The 19723-nt window shown below is 38.4% G+C and overlaps 1 protein-coding gene across 2 annotated transcripts in view; it reads left to right on the top strand.

Annotated features, from left to right (window-relative positions):
• The first annotated feature begins 725 nt into the window (after window positions 1–725).
• LOC111871289 overlaps window positions 726–19723 on the top strand; it is a 41469-nt gene continuing 22471 nt past the window's right edge. Inside the window, exons 1-4 of one of the 2 annotated variants that reach the window (XM_023864293.2) lie at window positions 726–868; window positions 2088–2244; window positions 10537–10722; window positions 12790–18227. In XM_023864293.2, the coding sequence (XP_023720061.1) occupies window positions 2126–2244; window positions 10537–10722; window positions 12790–18227 (5743 nt within the window). In that variant the 5' untranslated portion in view covers window positions 726–868; window positions 2088–2125. Of the gene's footprint in view, window positions 869–1350; window positions 1559–2087; window positions 2245–10536; window positions 10723–12789; window positions 18228–19723 lie in introns of those variants that run through there. The other variant, XM_033754189.1, reaches the window with a different exon arrangement.

The raw sequence follows: 19723 nt of genomic DNA, 5'->3' as shown, positions 1-19723 counted from the left end.
GTTCGAGAACAGCCCGGCGTTATAATACTGTCATCTTACTCCGTTATTTCTGTCACACGGCCAGGAAGACCAGGAACATGAAACTCAGAAGTAGATTAATACAACACAAGAAAAACACAAGCTATTAATAATAATCTGGTCCCGGATTCTAATGACCTAAAAATATTTTAAAAATACCTAAAATATGACCCAAAAATGTAATATGCAGGGCCCGGATTTTAATTACCTGAAAATAATAAAAAAAAATGACCGAAAAAATCCAGAAAGATGACCTAAAGGAGAATAGTGAGAACAATTTGCTTCTATGTTATTCACATTTCAGAATACATATGAAGAAAAATTCCCTAAAATGGCCAAAAAAAATAACAAGAAATACCCTTAAAAAAAAAAAAAATTACCCCCAAAATGAAGAAATGACCTTAAACCTAAAAATGTCAAAAAATGAGAAAAAATTACCTATAAAATTTACATTTCTGTAACCCGCAGCTCATATCCGATATTTATATATTTAAGAGCATCGCATCGATTACAAAGAAAAAAAGATGACATGTCATCAAAATCCTGGCCCTGATAATAATACTATTGCGCTTAGATTTCGAGCATGCGTCCAAGGATGCGTTTCGAAATAATTCTGTTCAGGTGATGAGAAAACTTATAATCTCTATTAGGTATTTCCATTCTGGAATTGTATATTGGCTAGCCTGTTATAGGTATGAAAGTCCAAATGTCCGTCTGCTTAGAAGAGGTGCAGCAATGGGCAGGTGATGGACAGTGGATGGTAGAGTAAAATACTTTCGTTTTGACGTTTGTGTTGTGCTCGAGAGGTAATGTTGCTGTGCGTTATATTAATGTATGGTGGTTAATTTAGGTTTGTATTATACATTTGTTACATGCGTGTACTCTGTATTTCTGTAATACTGATTTTACTGTGACACTTGCTTAGTTTGTCGTGTGTTTAATTATTTGATAGCCCTGGCGATAAATACAGTGATACGCAGTATCGAGTTGGATGCACAGTAATAATAAAGTCAGAAGCCACACAAAATACTAACGTTCCTGTGTATAACAACGGAAACACTTAAATGCAATTGTTGATTTATATATGGCGTAAATGAATGATCATCTACAGTTAATAATAAAGCTGTAGCAGTGCACTGTGTACGGATGTGGATGTATTTTGTGCACCGTTCGTTAGCAGAGGGCCAAAAATTACCCTACTTTCCATCATTGATTTACTGAAAAGGTTATTGGTATTTAATGTGCGGTCGTATGACAGCCAACGAAGTGGTATGGTATAGACTATGATGAGTGAAAATAAACTTTGAACAGTCTACATTATTGGTGGTAAAGGTGACAGTCGAGGACCACTGCGTAACTCTGTGTTACGTTAACTCTCCAAGTTGTGTATCAGCCGTGTTGTATTTTTTTTTATAGTAGTAAAATTGAAGTAGAACATTAGGGTGTGGACTGTGTTCAGGTGGCTCATGATAGGGCCCAGTGGCCGGTTTATGTGATCATGGTAGGGGTGCATAAAAGACAGAATTTCATGAACATTTGAGTAAGTATGTGTCTGCGAAGTAGAACTCTGTAGTGAAATTATGTAGCGCATTATTTAATGTCATTCTGTTGCTTGCGAAAGGGTCATGAAATCCAGGTGTTATAGATCATCCACATGCCTTTGATTTCGTTTCCCTAATGCATTACATATCCATACGAGATATATATGCTGGGATGTGGATTACTATTTTTGATTCTTCTGAAGCAACAATAAAACAGTTTGAAAATCAGTCAAACCAAAGATGCATGGACTATGTAATGCCACAGTTGGACAAGATGCTACAACAAGTTAACCTATTTGTTGAGTCATAAACAAATGCATCAGCTGAAGTTGAATATATGATTTAATAAATGAAATGCATTGATATTTAGTTAAAAACCTATAATATCTACTGGAGTGGCATATGTATGTTACACCAGGTACAGCTAGTTTTATCTAATGACAGTGTCAAGTAAGATGTTTTTTGTTTCTTGTAAACATGAGTGGAGCTGACATATTTCTTCTGTGTTATGTATGTATTCTGTTTCAGGTTGCAGGGAGTGATTCGGACTGAAGGAGTCATGCCTCATGGCAGGAGAGGCTGTCTCTAGGACATCTCTCAGTTTAGCCTTCCAGAGGAAACAAAACTTGGAGTGGCGAAAGTTAAGGGAGCACCTTCATTTACAACTACAACAGGATATTGAAAGGTCTGAAAACATTCTTAATTTTTGTAATGAGTGATTTTATTTTCTATATGGAAACTCAGTGGAGGTATGCAAGATTTGTTATATGTATTAGGAGCTGGATTTGAAGACAGGGATTAAAATGTGAGGTGTATTACAGTAATATTATGATTACAACATAGAATTTAAATTCAATTTTTGGTGAAAGGGCGGACTAGAACGTCTCTTTTTGGCTGGATATACTTTCAGAGTTCTATTTTCTGTCATTTTTGGAATGAATTTGTAGGCATGATAAAGAAGTGAAGGCAGCCTTCAGGGAATTGTCAGTATTGAATCCCCATAATAAGATGTGCAGATTTGGATGATATTGTTGCAAAGTTCTGGATACAGCATAAAAGTTTGTTTCCAATACAAGTAAGGAGTCTGAAACAAAAAATTTGACTCATATTTTCATAAATATTGATGTGGCATGATCAGTGATATTAAGGCCATAAATATTCAAAGGAAATTTTGGATTTTCACATAGAGAAACTTAAGTTTCTTTCAGTCCTTATTACCACTCCAGTACAATCTTGACATAACTATACTTCATGTACTGTGGATAAGGATGCACATCATCAGTTACTGATGTAAAGAGTTACATGATAATGCTGGCATTCATATGCTGATGGGAAGTTCAAACATACTTACACTGGCATTTTTTTTTTTCCAGTAAGGTTGCCTAAATAAGTCATGGACACAGTTTGTAGATGGACTTTAGTGTGAAAGTTTATGCTCAGTGACCAAGCTCATGGTGAAAGTGGCAAAATTTGAAATTTGTATTGCTTGATCCCAACCGCTTTCAATTAAGAAAATATAACCGTAGGTGTCTGATATTATGGATATTATGTAGCCAGTGATTTAGAATGTGTTATTTCTTTCATCACCTAGTCCAGGTAGTGGAAGATTTATTTTGTTAACAAATACTAACTCTAATGATATATCATTCAACAGTCATTTTAGTCCTGGCAGTGCAGTCAAATGCCATTCCATATATTCTTTATACTTTTAAGTTGGTTATCTGATGTTGCTGTCAGCATCAAAACTGTACATCATTGATCCACATATCATCATCATCATCATCATCACCATCATCATCACTGGCACGACAGCCCTTTGTGAGCCCTGGCCTGCCTCAGGATTGCTTGCAATTCTTCTCCATTCAATGCTGTATTCCTCCAGTTCTTTACTTCCAAAATTCTTATGTCCTGCCACACACATTCTTCCAATCTTAATCTTGGTCTTCCCATTCTCTTATTTCCTTCTGGTTTAGTATTAAGTATTTTCTTAATTGTTCTAGTCTCACTGGCACATATTATGTGTCCAGCCCATTCAGGCCTTTTCACCTTTATAAATCCAATAATGTCTGGTTCTTTAAATAGTTTGTATAGCTCATGGTTATACCTCTTCCTCCATATTCCATTTTCTTCCACTGGCCCAAAGATATATCCCAAGATCCTCCTTAAAAGTATAGTTAACAGTCAATCATCCGATCTTGACAGTGGCCAGGTCTCAGAGGCGTAAGATAGCACTGATCTTATAAGTACTTTATACATCATAGTTTTGGTTTTCCTGGGTATTAATTGGGATTTCAGGTGTTTCCTAAGGCCATGGAGACATTTATTTGCCACAAATACACGCTTTTTTATTTCATCACTGATATTTTTACAGTTAACTTCTGATCCAAGGTAAGTGAAACTACATACAGCCTCAAATTTATGTGAGCCAATTTCAATATATGCAAATCAATTAGCACAGTCTTTCTTGGTTACCGGCATATACTTTGTTTTATTTTGGTTAATTTGTAGATTCATATTTTTTGCTGCTCTTTCCAAATTAAGAAAAGCTTTTTCATAGATTTTGTGTTCTACCAATTATATCAATATCATCTGCAAATGCCAAAATTTGAACTGACTTTTAGAATATAGTTCCCCTTGTGTTGATGCCTGCATCTCTAACTACCTTCTCTAATGCTATATTGAACAAAAGGTAGGCTAGGGAATCCCCTTCTCAAACTCCATTTCTAGTTATTATAGGGCTGGACAACATATTCTGAATCTTAATTTGGCATTGGGTCCTTCTCATAGTGGCTCTGACTAAGGCGATTAACTTCGTGGAATGTGCATCTCTTCCATTACCAGAAAAATACTATCTCTGTCTATGGAGTCATAGGCTGATCAGAAGTCAATGAAAAGATGATGGGTTTCAATTTGGAATTCATTACACTTTTCAAGGACCTGGCAAATAGTGAAAATCTGATCGTTAGTTGATCTTCCTTTACGAAACCCACATTGGTAATCCCAAATTATGCCTTCCACAGAGGGAGAGAGTCTGTTAAATATAATGCTGGAAAACATTTTATACGCTATGCACAACAGACTAATTCCTCCATAGTCAGAGCATACCATGACATCGCCTTTCTTATGGATAGGCCAAACAGTACTTAGGTTCCATTCCTCTGGGATTATTTCAGTTATCCATATCTTAACTGTTAGCTGGTGTAAGTGCTTAGCATATTCTTGGCCTGCAAATTTCACTAATTCTGCCGTGATGAGATCCATTCCTGGAGCTTTATTATTTTTCAATTTTTTGATAGCTTGTTTTACTTCTTTTATGGTCGGCGCTGGCTCTTCAGCCTTAAAAATTCCTTGATTACAGTCTGTGGTCATACCTTCCACTTGTTCAGAGGCATTACCATTTAATAATTCCTCAAAATATTTCCCACATCTTTCCAATATTGCATGATCGCTACTCAGTATCGTGCCTTCTTTATCTCTACATAAGGTTGTTCTAGGTTGAAAGTCCTTTCGACTCTTGTTTAGTTTTTGATAAAACGCTCTAATTTCGTTTGAACTTCTTAAATGCTCCAGTTCAATCAGTTCATGTTTATCATATCCCCTTTTCTTCTTTTTATGCAATCTTTTTTTCTTTTCTTCTCACTTCACGTTTTTCTTCTACAACCCCTCGAGTATGGTTCCTTTGCTGCATTCTCTTATATGCCTGTTTTTTTTATATGTCACTTGCTCACTCTCTCCATCAAACCAATTCTTATACTTTATCCTTTCCATTCTTCCTAAAACTGCATCAGCAGCATTTATAATAACATCTCTGAGGCCCCTCCAAGCTTCACTGACATCCTCACTATCAGAGAGACCAGCCAGGCATTCACTAATTAATACAGTATATCTGGTTGCAACTCCTTGTTCCACCAATTTTCCACAATTAGTTTCTTAGCCTGGGATCCATGTATCTTCCTTGCATTAGATATTCGACTTCTAATCGTTGATATTATTAAGCAATGATCAGAGTCAGTGTTGGTCCCCCTGTAGCTCGTGGCATCCATCAAGTCTGAACAATGTCTTACATCTCTTAGGATGTGATCAGTTTGGTTAAACACATTTCCATCAGGGGATTTCCAGGTTCAATTATGTATATCCTTGTGATGAAACATTGTACTACCTATTACCATGTTTCTTGAGGAAACAGCATTTATTAATCTCATCCCATTATCGTTTGACTTGTTATGTAGGCTATGTTTTCCAATAAGCGATCTATATACATCCTCATTCCCCACTTTAGCATTCATGTCCCGTAATTATTTAACAATCTCTTTTTGGACATTCACCATATATTTCATCCAATTGATCATAAAAGGAGTCTTTCTCCTCATCACTTTTATCTTCAATTGGGGCATATGCACAAATAAGGCTATAGGTAAAAAACTTTCCCTTAATTCATAGCCTACATGTTCTGTGAGATTTTGCCTGGAAGTCTAAAATAAGATGCTTCATTTTTTATTAACAAGAAAACCTGTTCCAAACCTGTGACTCTTCTTCTGACAGCTGTAGAATACAACATGATCCCTCTTTTCCATGACTCCTTTACCCAGTCACCTCAGTTCTTGTAAAGCAGTGATGTCTAGTTTATAGCTATCTAGTTGTTCAAGTAGCTGTTTTAGTGCTCCGGCTCTGTAAAGAGATAACACATTCAAAGATCCAATTCTCAAATCCTTTAAACATTTTCCAGGTCATCTTGAATAGGTCCGTCTGGCTACTCTTTCCACGGATTTCTGAACAATTTAGTTTTTACGGTGTGCGGTTGTTAGCTTCATGCCCAACCCCCAACCTGGAGGACCAGGGTATCCCTCTCTGTCTGGCTCCTACCCCTTGGCCTGTCCAGCATGGGTGTCCCTACCAGTAGCTACGCTACCACCTGCATAGCTCTCAGGGTCTCAGGAGCTCTCAAACCCCACCACCACGATAAGGTTGAGATACCATTGGTGGGATGGTTCACATGTATTAGTACTATATCTGTGCATGGAGCTGAATTTATCTGTACACTGTTTCTTTGAACAGTGATGTTCAAAGCACATTTATGAACTCCTTGTTGTGAGTTGTACCCAGGAAGAAAGTGCAGTTTTAGTTCCAAATGATTCTGCATATGCCTTATGGGCTTTAAATCCTGTGTCACACTGTTATCACCCACACAGCCTTGTGCAAAAAACAAAATGTGTGAATTAGATAGGTAAAAAGACAGCACTTCTGAATTAAGGTGAATAACTCAGGGATAAACAGAACATAAATGTACATACTTTATTGTACTTTATATTTTGGTTGTTTTAAGTTTTTTATGTTATGTTGCAATGTGTATATTAAGTTTATTGAGTTGTATTAACTGATGTATATATAATTTGTATGTATTTTTTGTTTCATTATTTGTTGTTTACAGATTTTCATATATTTTTTGGAGAAAATCTATGAAAACTCAAGCTAATAGTCATTTTTGCTTATGGCTCTAGGCTGGCATATTTGGTGAGTCATTCTGTAGTGTATTCTGATTTTTTATATATTTGCAATAGTGTGTGATATTCTTATGTTGAAAATAAAAGTTGTATTGAATTTAGACAGTCCATAAGGCTAAAGCATCAGATTCAAGGAAATGAGACTTGAGTAATTGCATCAAGAAAAATGTCCGTATTCATCCTTCAGTATGAAACATACTTCACTGACTTCACTTTAGGTTTTCTAGTTTTGTTTCATTTGGGCAGAAAATTCTAGCACTCCGAGGGGTATTAAAATTCTTCTCCTTCACTATGAAAACTATTAGTCATACATAAGAAGACCTTGATTGAATCTTGGTCCTTGGGAAAAACATAAAATTTGTTGTGATTATACAGTTTCAGAATATGCATTATGTGATTTGGTTATTCTTTTTGTACAAGGTGGTTCACAAATGACCAGGACTGATTTTGTTTTAACATAATTGCCAAACACTTACTTGCACATGTCAGCCTTCAACGTACTCTCCTCTGGAGTCAACACATTTTTTCCAACGTTCCAGAAGCATCCTGATGCTCTTTTCGAAAAGCCTTGTGGTTGGTGGCATATCCACTCCCGAACAGCCTGGATGACAGCGTCGTCCACAAACTACATGCCTTGCAAGTCTGATTTGAGCCTTCCGAACAGGTAGAAATCACTTGGGGCCAAATCGGGACTGTACGGCAGATGTGTCAGAAAGTTCCATTTCAATTTCCAGAGGGTTTCCATTGTTGTTTTGACCGTATGGGGGCGTTCATTGTCTTGAAGGAAGGCTACCCACTTTCCACCTGTCTTCTGCTTGGTTCAGAGCTTTTCCTTCACATCTGTTGCCAGGAGGTCTGAGTAATAAGCTGCATTGACTGTTCTGGCATCTGTTAGAAGGTCTACATGGATAACCCCCTGCCAGTCCCAGAAGAACGTTGCCAACACTTTTCCTGCTGAACGGCTCCTCCACGCGCTCTTGGGTTTGGGAGAACTGGTATGCCGCCACTCACGTGATGACTGCTGGGACTCAGGAATGAAGTAGTGCACCCATGTTTCATCGGTGGTCACTGTAGACTTCAAAAATGTATCACCTTCATCTTCAAACTGCTGTAGGAGACGACTGGCAGCTTGCACGCACACCATTTTGTTCACGTCCGTCAAAGCTCATGGTACCCACCGTGCATTCACCTTGCGATAGTGCAGGTGTTATTTCATGATGTATTCTACACTACCAACACTGATGGACAGAACTGCTCCAAGTTCCTTAATAGTGATGCGCCTATTCTCATGAATAAGGGCATCTGCACAATCAATGTTTGGCTCAGTGATGGATGTTTGCGGCCGACGATCATGCTGTTCATTCTCCACGCGCTCTCTGCCCTCTCTGAAGCACTTACACCACTCAAAGACACGGGTCCATGAGAGACGCTCTTCCCCATACTGTTGTTGGAGTCTGTGGTGAATTTCAGCTGACGGGACATTTTCTCCAATGAGGAATTTGATCACAATGCGTTGTTCCACACTACGCAGTACCTTCTGTTAGCTCATCACTCTAGCAACTCCCAGACAGGACTGAACAGGTTCTAACCCGAACAGAAGTTAGGGCGGAGGTTGTGGCTTCGCTCTCTTGAGGTCGCACAGCAGCTGCACAGTGCAGCTTGTTTACACACAAATCAGTCCCGGGCTTATTTGAACCACCTTGTATTTGACGCATGGATGTGTTGTACTGCAACATGCTTAAAGATACCTGTTTTCAGTATTCATGAAGTAGGTTCAGATACTCTGGATTTTAATACTGTATTGAAGAAGAAACTATAGAATGTGCAAATCTTTTACGTATCTTCTTCCTACTGCATTCTTTATGTCCAAATTAGAGTCTGTCACATTTCTAAATAAAAGAAAGCACCTGCACATACATGTGAATGTGAGGAGCTGGGATGGCTCAGTCAGTATAGTGACACGTTACAGGATGGATTGATAGGGTTTGATTCCTGAAAGATAAGAGGGTTTTCTCTTCTCCATAACATTCATACCAGCTCTGGAGCTCAACCAGCCTCCTAGTCAGTAGGGACTGGGTGCTCTTTTCCCATGTGGAAAGTGACTGAGGGGTGAAGCTGACCACTTATCTCGATCTTGTGCTGAGGTCAAGAATGGTGGAGCTGTACCTCCACTCCCCCCATTGTCTTAATGATAAAAAGAAAGTGAAGCTATCCCTGTAACAGGCCATGAAGGCCCATAGGGTTGTGAGACATTGAGGGTCCCACATTACCTAGACAGTCGGCTCAAAGATGGCGGTAAGGTTGTCAGCCTTTCGTGCCAGCCACGCTTTACTCCCCGTGACCTTCCAGCTTATAGCATAGTGCCTCAACCAACTACGCTACCGGGGGCCCTTTTATCTTCATGGTATACTGCTTAAGTAATATGTACTTAAAACGTTGTTTTAAGTATATTAGCTTTAGCAGAGTGGAAGGGACAGATCATATTTAAAATATTTTAATTGTGTGTGTTCTTCAAGATTTTGTTACATTGAATAAAAGAGCCTCCAGATGTCTGTTATCACGCACTTTTCTTTGTGCTCATCCTTCATTTGTACCTTTCCTATACTTATTACTGTTGACTGTTTGGGTAATCCATCTCAGTCTGGTTTGTCCTGTCATCTTTTGCCTTCCACTTGTAATTCCAGATCTCCTCTCTGTATTCCATTCATATTCATTCTTTTAACATGTAACTGTTTGATTGCTATAATCTTTCCATCTCTTAATTGTTATAAAAGGTCAGTCTCCCCTACCTTAATGTTAACCTGGCCATCATATGGTGCCCCCCACTGTTGCCAACAATGATCTAGAAAGTAAGTGGTGATGATCTAACAGTTATTCTTGGTGTGAAGGAATATGGTATTTAAAGCTAAAGAGTAAAGTTTTCTCGAAGATAACATTATGTAGTTCAGAGAAAGTCTGTCTGTTTCAGAGGAACATATCTCTTCCATGTTCAGGGTCAGAGAGTACCAAGCAAGAAATCAGCAGGCACCCACTTCTTGCTGGTTTATTGATAGGCATACTCCTTGATCTGAAGTTGGAGGTGACTTATTCTTCTGAAACTTCAGGCTTTCTCAAACTATGTGGCATCACAATGCAGAAGGCAGTGCTCTTTATAATCACCACTGTAAGAACCTCAGATCCAACATTTAAAGTCGAGTTTTTAAATTTTTTGATTTGCTTAATGCATTCACAGTTATGAATAATCAATATAGTATAGTCAGTTACACACACAACTATGTTTTCCTTATTCTCCCTGTTTTTCTTTCTCAGTAGCTGAGATTTGTTCCACAGATGTCTGACTTGGTGTAAACAGAATTGATTCAATTATCCATAAGAATTTGTTGATTCATGTGTCTTTTTAAATACAAATTGCTTGTGTGGCTTGTCAGTTTCATTTTTTGAAACGATACTATAATAATATTTTCCATGTCTCACAGAATCTACACTAATTCCTTATACTGTGACTTGGAGCTTGTGTTCAATTCCACGTCAATTCAAACCCACTGCAGTATATTGCAAGTTAGAGCTGCTAGATTCTTCGCAAAACTCTGCTCCAAACATCCTACACCACATTCTGTATTTCTTGGCAATGCTTCTGTGGATTATATAAAAAAATTTATAAGGTAAGACTTAGAAACAGTTGTTTACAAATTAGCTTAAAGGGCAGAAGAAGCCTAGATAACAGTATGGAGTCAGACAGCAACAACAATTTTTTTATTTTTTATTCCTTTAATGTAAGGATAGAGTATACAGTATGTTAAATATTTTTATATTTTAACACCAGCCTCGTCTTGATTTGGTGTACGCTATTCCCAGTGAAGTCCTAGCAGTAAAACTGTTACCCTTGGAGGTAATGTAATTCCAGTCTTGCCAGTACAATTATTTAATTTCATTTATAAATTCTGATTCAATGTGCTTCATTTATTGGCAGTTATGAATAACTCTTACAGTTCAGTTAACTTTAAACTTCTGAATAAAGAGAACAGAAAGATTATTCATATACACTTTGTGTTTAATCTGTTGAGTCCTAGTGGTATCATTCAGCACAGACTTAGCATCAGTTCCTATTTTGTATTAAAATTTAAAGATAGACTTCTTACATAATACTAATTTGCATAGAGTGGGAAATACAACTTCTGAGAAACTTGTAAGAATAACATGAAAACTGATGGCTTTGCATGTGAGGCATTTTGTTTCTTATTTTACTCATTTTCTCATGAAATGTGCTTTGAAACTTTGTTGTTCATGATCATATTGTATCTTTACATCAATTTTTTATTTTATTTTTAACAAAATTCAGTATTGATACAAAATTTCAGCAACTCATTTGGAGAAGTTACTAAGTTCACATAATGGAACACACTTGGTATTGATATATTATTAATTACTGATATAAAAACTAAAATGTGAGAGATAATGCTTTGTTGCCTCTAGACATGCAGTTTTTAAGAGGCCTAAAACCTTTAAACTGTGTTATGTAGAAATATACAGAATGTGAATATCTTTGTCTGTAAATTATGCAGGTCTTTAAAATTTTTTTGACAGACAAAGGAAGTATTTGTGGAGCCATGTGGTAGTGTAGTTGGTTGAGTCACTATGCTACAAGCTGGAAGGTCGCAGGTTCAGTTCCTGATGAGGTTATTGGATTTTTCAGTTGACCTAATCCTTCCAGCCACACTATGGCCCTGGGGTCAACTCATTCTGTAACAGAAATTAGTACTAGGAATCCTTCTGGGGGTACAGGGTGGCTGGCACATAAGGCTGACAACCTTGCTGCCACGTGTGAGCCGATTGTCTAGAAAATATGGGAGCCTCAGTGTCTCACAACCCTATGGACCTTCACAGCCTGTTACAGGGATAGCTTTACCTTATTTTAGGAAGTATTTGTATGTTTTTGACATCTTTGATGAAACAGTGAGCTAAGAAATACACAGAATTCAAAAGTTTAATTTCTGACTTACGCTAACCAGATGCTAAGATAATTTAATAAGTGTGTCGCAACCACCATCTTTGTAAATAACCTCCAGCATTGTGTTACAGAGCAGTTTGGTCTAGCAACATTGTTCTGCACTTGAATTTGGTAGATATATGGTTCAGATCTTGTTCAGGTTACCACCTTATCTGAGTGAGATCTTTCATGGCTCTTTTCAGTCTATGCATGCAAATTGCAGAATAATATTCTTGCTCACTGTTTATCATTGTCAGCATCTTCCAGTTTCATTTAGCATTTTAGAACTTTGGCAGTTAATAATGTAAGAATCCGCTAATAAATCTTTGATTTACTGAGGAACTAGCCCAGCAGTATTGTGAGATGGGCATACCTACACATACAAGTCTTTCAGGCATGCAAATAAAATGTTATCCCTCCCCCCATAATTTTTTGTAGTGTAAAATGCTCTGCAGGAAAAATAAGTAGGATGGGAAACAAGGTAGCTGGTCCTAATTGAATTAAGAAACTTATGTATTTTAGGGATTAATGTGGCATATGCTGATCATCTGGAGTCTCTCTGAATGAAAACTGTATTTTATTCCAGAAAATAGCGTGTAGCACTTAGAATATATTTCTTTTTTAATGAAAGGCTGCTTGAGGTCTGTTTGCAGGTATTGAGTGAACTTACATTATTATTTAACGTTGCCTATTACTGGGGAAAATTTTATGATTGTGAAACTGTTTTCTCTGATGATTGTAGGAGTCTGTACACAAAATGTGCTGTTGTTGGTGAAGAGGATGCAGTACAGTATCTTGGAGAGTTACATAACCCTGCCAAAGTTAGTGGTGACTCTGGACTAAGTCCTGAATCAGATGTCTATCTAACACCAAATTCTTCGCCATCAGAAATTTATCACCACTTTAATGTGATACAGAAACTTAGTTCAGATAATACTGAAAGTGAGTCTGCAGAGACACTTATTAATCTTCAGAAGACAAATCAGTCTTATTATACAATTGTGCCTGTAGACGAAACTTTTATTGAGGAAAGTAATTGCAGTAAGTCACTTGATGCAGGCAATGTATTAGAAAAAGAATTAGCTGAACAGGACGAACTTTTGAAATCCTTTCATTCCATCAGATCAAAGGAGGAAAAGAAAAGCTTCGTGAAGAAAATCAGTAAACCAACATCCCTGCCCTTCACTTCTAGTCAGTACACCAAAAAATATAAGCGCAGTTGTGATATAACATATGCTCGACATAATAAAGAAGGAAAGGATTTGCTGGAATCCAAACTAGAACCTTCACTTTGTAATAAGGAAAATTTTACAAGTTCAAACTCCAGTCAGTCTGTTCACAAAGATCAAAGCAATGATAACTTGTTGAAAATAAATTATCAGAAAAAGGACAAGTATTTAGTTGATAAGTTTGAAAGCAGGGAGAACACTATTCAGGAAGAGGAGGAAAAGGATTCATCAAAGAATATAGTTGGAGTTTTGGAGAAGTCAGATTGTGTTGAGTCAAATAACAGTACTAGCAACAATGACATCCCTGAAGAAGAAGAAGAGTTTATGGAGAGCCCAGGGGATGGAATGGATTGTGAATTAGAATGTTGCAAACAGAAGAACCTTACTGCTGAAGATTTACTGAATTTTCCTTGCAGCCCAGAGATGGATGCAAGTGGCGGTGGTCCAGATTCTGGCATAGATACCAGTTCAGCAGGCTGTATGCTGGGTGGTGGTCTTAGTAGTCCACGTGAACACACAGTCTCAGAAACTTCAGGGGTTGACCTCACTGAAGCAGCCATTGGCGAGGACATGCCACATGATGGAGATATTGAAGTTCTGCTCCGAAAGCCTGTGAAGTCGTCAACTTCTTCTTCTGTATCATCTGATGCAGGCACATGGGATAGTACCTTTCCTGCCACACATTCACATGACACACATGTCACAGAACTGGATTGCATGACGGGCTGTGAAGTGCCATTGGAAGGTACTGGTGAAACTTTGAGAGAGTCGTGTGGCAAAGAAAAATATTCAGTAAGGACAAAAACAAGTTCAGATGAATTTGTGTTTTCATATTCTGATGAAGCACAAACTGAAGATGTATCAAAAATGGAAACTGACTCACAACTTGATGTGCACCATGTTGAAGAAAAAGTTCATCATTCAGAAGATAAACTATCAGATGAGAGTAAAAATGGTGTATGTGCTTACAGTAAAGATCTACATATATCACCAGAAAATGTTCCATCACAGAATATCAATTATGTTTCCTCTCAGTCTGAAGACAATATAAGAGGTTCTTCACGATCAGGCCCTGAATCTGTAGTACAGGCAGTTTCAGTTCAGCATAACTATTCCTCAGATAAACTCATTGAATCACTTACACTTATCTCTGAGGATGCACATACCTGGAGGCTGAGTAATCAGAACAACTATTTCATCAATGCTGCAGACTTGGCAGATGACAGTGACATGTTGCTTCCACCCCCTTCGGGTGCATCTGAGCAACAAGATAAAGTAACTAATGAAATTGACACTTCAGAACTGGATGTTCTGCAGAAGCCTTCCAGTGCAGCATCACCGTGTGAAGAAAGCACTTCATCCACATGTGATATTGTTACTAAAGGCATAACAGACTGTTTAAATATCAAAGCAAAGTACACAAGTACTGACACATTGCCTGTTCAAGCTCATACAGAGACATTTTGTGATGATGTAGTTCCATTTCTGTCTTCACACCTAACAATAACAGATGAAAATATAATTGTGAATAATTTGGAGCCTGTGACTGAAAGTAATTATCAGACAGTAAATGAGGAGCCTATCATGAATAAGTTTACTGCTGTTAGATCTGGGACTGGCAAGCATGACTTACAGATGTCAAGTGGACAGGATATCCTTGCAGAGTTTCAAAAGGAAATAAAAATGATTGAACGTTTGGAACCACAAGAAAATGCTAGGAAACTTCATGGGGTGTTGAAACATGTTGATCCATCCAGTTCAGAAGCTGTAAGTAAAAGAGAAAGCCAGTCATTGCCAGTATACATATCTTCTGAGTCTGATAAGCCAGAAATTAAGGGCACTGAAGTACTTCTGGCAGGAGGAAGCTTGAAAGAAAACAGTAATAGTACACCATCAGAGGAAGGTTCAACAGGTGTGATTCCATCTGCAGTATCTAATAGCAAACAAATTGATGAGACAGAACCTGGATCTGGTCAGTTGGGTGAAGACAAAGAAGGGGAAACTGAACCTCGCCGCCCAAGCCTTATACGCAGGAACACTTTTGAACTGGATCCAGATGATGACAGATTGGCGCTGTTAAGACAGGAGTATGAGCGTCGACAAGGAAACCTGCTGTTTCAGAGCTGCATTCCACAATTTTCAGGACATCGTACAGGGAGTGAAGGCTTTCGAGATGTTCAAAGTCTGCTGATGGCAACATCAAAAGATGGGGATTTAAATGAAGCTGAGGCTCATCAACAGTCCCTTCCAGTAATCATACCTGATACATCACTTACAGAGACAGGATCATATGTATCAAATAAAAATGAAGGGCAAACAGTGTTTTCTAAAACTTTAATAACTAATCCCAGCCATTTAGTATTATCATCTCATGTGCTTTCCAACTGTGACATTCAGGTACTTGACTCTCTCAATAATGACAGGCCATTGGACAGTCTCTTTGACACACATATGAGTCATAACATGCTGTCACAGCAGAGATCTAAAAGTCAGCAGTTTTGTGAGACAGTAGATCATGGGTCAGAGTACCTAGAAGAAACAAACTTTGTGGATAACACTAATGGAAAAAATAGGTCTTACACACAAAGTAAGCACAGTGTAGATGCATCTGAAAAGGAGCAGGATGGGGAAAGAACTCAGAAAGGTGACTTGAAGAAAGTCTCAAGCAGTTTTGATAATTCAACAAAGCCAGTTATATCAGGTGCTCTAACCTGCAGTGATATAGTGGTTGAGGAGAAACGGTCATGTGACAGCCCCAAGAAACAGAAGCGAACTGAATCAACGCCAATTGTATCAGGAGGTGTTTCAAGTGTAGATTTTGTTGCTCAAACTCGCTCCATCTCGGATAGCCCTATCATGGCACGTAGGAAGACTGAGTCAACACCGATTCTTTCTGGTGGAGCTCCAGTGATGATAGAACCAGCACCAGAAAAGGTAGAGGTGAAGTCATCTGCAAGTGTGGCTTCTTCAGTGAAGTCCGCATGGATTGTGGACATGAGTGATTGCAGCAGCAGTACTTGCAAACCTCCTCTGGAACCCAGGAGACAAAAGAAGGCTGATGTGGTTGGAAACACTGGACATCATGTTGAAGGGAGAGTTGCTTCACATCACAAACAGAGTGAAGTGAAAGTCACTGCTTTGGGTTTCTTTGTTGATTTGAAAGATAGAGCCACTGACTGTCAGATAAATAAGAAGCCCAGAAAAGAGACTGTAAGTGTCAGAGATTCTGAATCCTCTCCTGGGAGAAGAAATTCAGGAGTAGGTTTTTTTGTAGATTTGAAAGAACAAAAGGAGCCTGTTGAAAAAAGACTTGTGCCATCTGAAGGAAGTGAGTTAGCTAGTCACATTCAAGCAGATGAACCAGAGTCTGTAACAAAAAATGCTTCTTGTGGATTTTTTATTAATTTAGATAAAAAGTCTGTTAATGACCAAGTAAATGAAAATATAAAATTATTGGATAGTGGTGGTGGTGATGAGAAAAATGTTTCAACAGACAAAAAGAATACCTTGTTCTCAATGTTCATCGATATTGGTGAGACTAGTGTTAAACAAGAATCTTCTGTGGATCCAGGCCGAGGTAAGGTGTCTTCGCCACAGCTTTCTTCTCATAAGAAGTTAGGATTTAGAAGGCAGGCAGAAATAGTGTCCAGTTCTGATCCCAGCCAGACCCCTGAGAGTAGTCTGACATACACAGATGCTAAAGGTGGAGAATCTGCTTCCCAGGATGAGGCAGAACACAAAAAACAAGGGTTCTTCATGTTCATTGAAGCAGATTCACCTGTAACAAGGCGTAAAGCCTTGCCATTAGGTCTGAGACCAAATTTAAATAGGCATTCTTGGAATTTAGAACCTCACACTGGTGAACAAGGAGATGGCCAACATAAAGGTAATGGCAGAAGGTGTCATAAACGTGCGCATAGTTTGTCTGTGGAAAGAGGAAATGTATGTAATCCTTCTGATGAAAGCAGATCATCTAGTTCCACATCTCTAGCGAAAAGTAAAGTGAGAGGTAGTAGCCAGTCACTTCATGAAGGAACTACATCTCCGAACCAAGGAAGTCTAACACAATTTGGAGATGGTCTGCAGGTTAAAGAGATGTCTAGTTCAGTTCATTGTAAGCAGTCATCCAAGAGCTATGATCGATTACCAAAACGTGCCCTGAGCTATGAAGGGAAATCAGAAAGTGGCAGAGAAGCTCCAGAGATAGACTTCACTTCAGAAGTAAAAGTGACAAATGAAAACAGTTCTCTCTTACCAGAGAGTTGCATTGAATCAGATGGTGCTGATGCTAATAAAACAGCACATCAGATCTCTTATCCAGATAGTGGAGAATCAGACAGAACGGTAGACAAGGTATCCAGTCCTACACATAAGGTTGTTATTGAAACTCAAGAGGAAAAGGATAATGTTTGCAAGAATAATTCAGAGCCTTCAGATCTTCATCAAACAGAAATTGCTGAAGATGTTTTACACATTGATGGAGGACACAGTTTTGTTGAAAATTGTGTTACTGTTGAAGCTTCTGTAGAAAGTGAAGTATTGTCAATTGGTCCGTGTTTTGAAACAGAATCCAAATCTTTGGAAACAAGCTTTGTTAAACTTTCAGACTTGGACAAAGAATCACACAAAACCATGAATACTGTCTCTGAGAGTAGTGATGTTCTGCCTTCATTTGCCACAGCTAATAGGATGACTCGTAGTATTCCTGAGACATCATGGATTGAGAGTAAACTTCTTATGACACGGTCAATTGGGGGTGGCACCAGCACCAGGTCACTGAGTCGTTTATTTCCACACTTGCATACTACTATGACTGCCACGCCATCCCCATCAAATGTAGGCAGAAGCAAGTCACCAAATGCTCAGCCAGATGCAGATGATAATGATATGCAGATTTCTGAGACATCTGACCTGAGCAGCATGCAGAGCAGTATGGGGCCATCAGGACTTGGTAAGGTTCTTGTTCTCTTAGGGTACCTCTGAAGACTAGTTGTAATGAAATTTTGTACATTCACTTGATATTTGTATTATCTTCAATTACATGCCTTTATATTCTGGTTCTGCCTGAGGTTTCAGAGATTTGTTCCTGTGCTGTCAGTATAGTTGTACATTTTCACATATTTTTTTATCTTTTCTGAAGATCCTAATGGTATATATGTTATATGTAACTGGATAAAATATACTTCATTTACTTTTTTGCTTTATACTTCAGGAGACAGTTTATCCACTACTGTTTATTGATGGTAATATTACAAATTATGGAGCTCCTCATTATGCACTTTTCTCCAGCATCCTGTCACTCCCTCTCATATTCCTATGTAATTGCCTTAGCACCCTGCTTTCAAACAACCTCAGTCCATTAATGAGAGAGACCAAGTTTAATATACAGTGGAACCTCACTTAACGAGTAATTTGCATAATGAGCAAAACAAATTGTAAAAAAATTACTCACTTAATGAGCGACGTTTCGCATAACGAGTGACGAGAGGGAACGTCCTGGATTGTGCGCTTGCTACATCAGTCTGTGTTTAGCACTCGTGCCGCTAGCATCTTAGTGTCGCTTGTGATCACACATTTTTCTAGACTTGTGTTGAGACATTATTTGTGATTTTTTTTGTGCAAAGTTTAATAACCCTTGCAAAAATGTCCCCGAAGAAAAATCCGCAAAAAGACAGCCATAAGAGAATAAAAATAACCGTAGAAATGAAACGTAAAATCATTGAAAAGTGAGAACGAGGTGTGAGCGTGGCTGATCTAGCACACACATACAATCTATTTACATCAACGATTTGCACTACCCTCAAGAACAACGACAAGATTAAGGAGATAGATGCTTCAAATGGAGTGACAAGAATATCTACGCAACGGTTACGTATTCTCAATGATGTTGAAAGATTGGTCCTCATACAGATAAACGAAAAGCAAGTGCAAGGCGACACTATTAACGAGAACATCATTTGTGAGAAGGCGAAAGTGATTTTTGCCAACCTCGTTAAGAAGACGCCAGGATCATCAACGGCCGAAGAAGAAGCATTTAAGGGAAGCCATGGGTGGTTCAAGAAGTTTAAGAGAAGAACCGGTATCCACAGCGTTGTAAGGCATTGTGAAGCAGCAAGCTCCGACACAAAGGCAGCAGAGAACTTCATTGGTGACTTCAAGAAGCTCATAGTTTCTGAGGGTTACCTGCCGCAACAGGTTTTTAATTGTGACGAGACAGGTCTCTTCTGGAAAAAGATGCCAAAGCGAACCTATTTAACAGCAGAGGATAATGTATTGCCCTGCCATAAGCCAATGAAAGACCGTCTCACGCTGCTATTTTGTGCCAATGCAAGTGGTGATTTGAAAATTAAACTGCTGCTTGTTTACCATTCAGAAACTCCACGAGCCTTGAAGAAGTGTAAAGTCCAGAAGAGCAGGCTAAATGTGATGTGGAGGTCCAACAACAAG

Source organism: Cryptotermes secundus, unplaced genomic scaffold (assembly GCF_002891405.2).
Source record: "Cryptotermes secundus unplaced genomic scaffold, Csec_1.0 scaffold825, whole genome shotgun sequence".
Classification (NCBI taxonomy): Eukaryota; Metazoa; Arthropoda; class Insecta; order Blattodea; family Kalotermitidae; genus Cryptotermes; species Cryptotermes secundus.
Note: the sequence above shows the minus strand (reverse complement) of the source record. Positions and strands in the feature narration are given on the sequence as shown.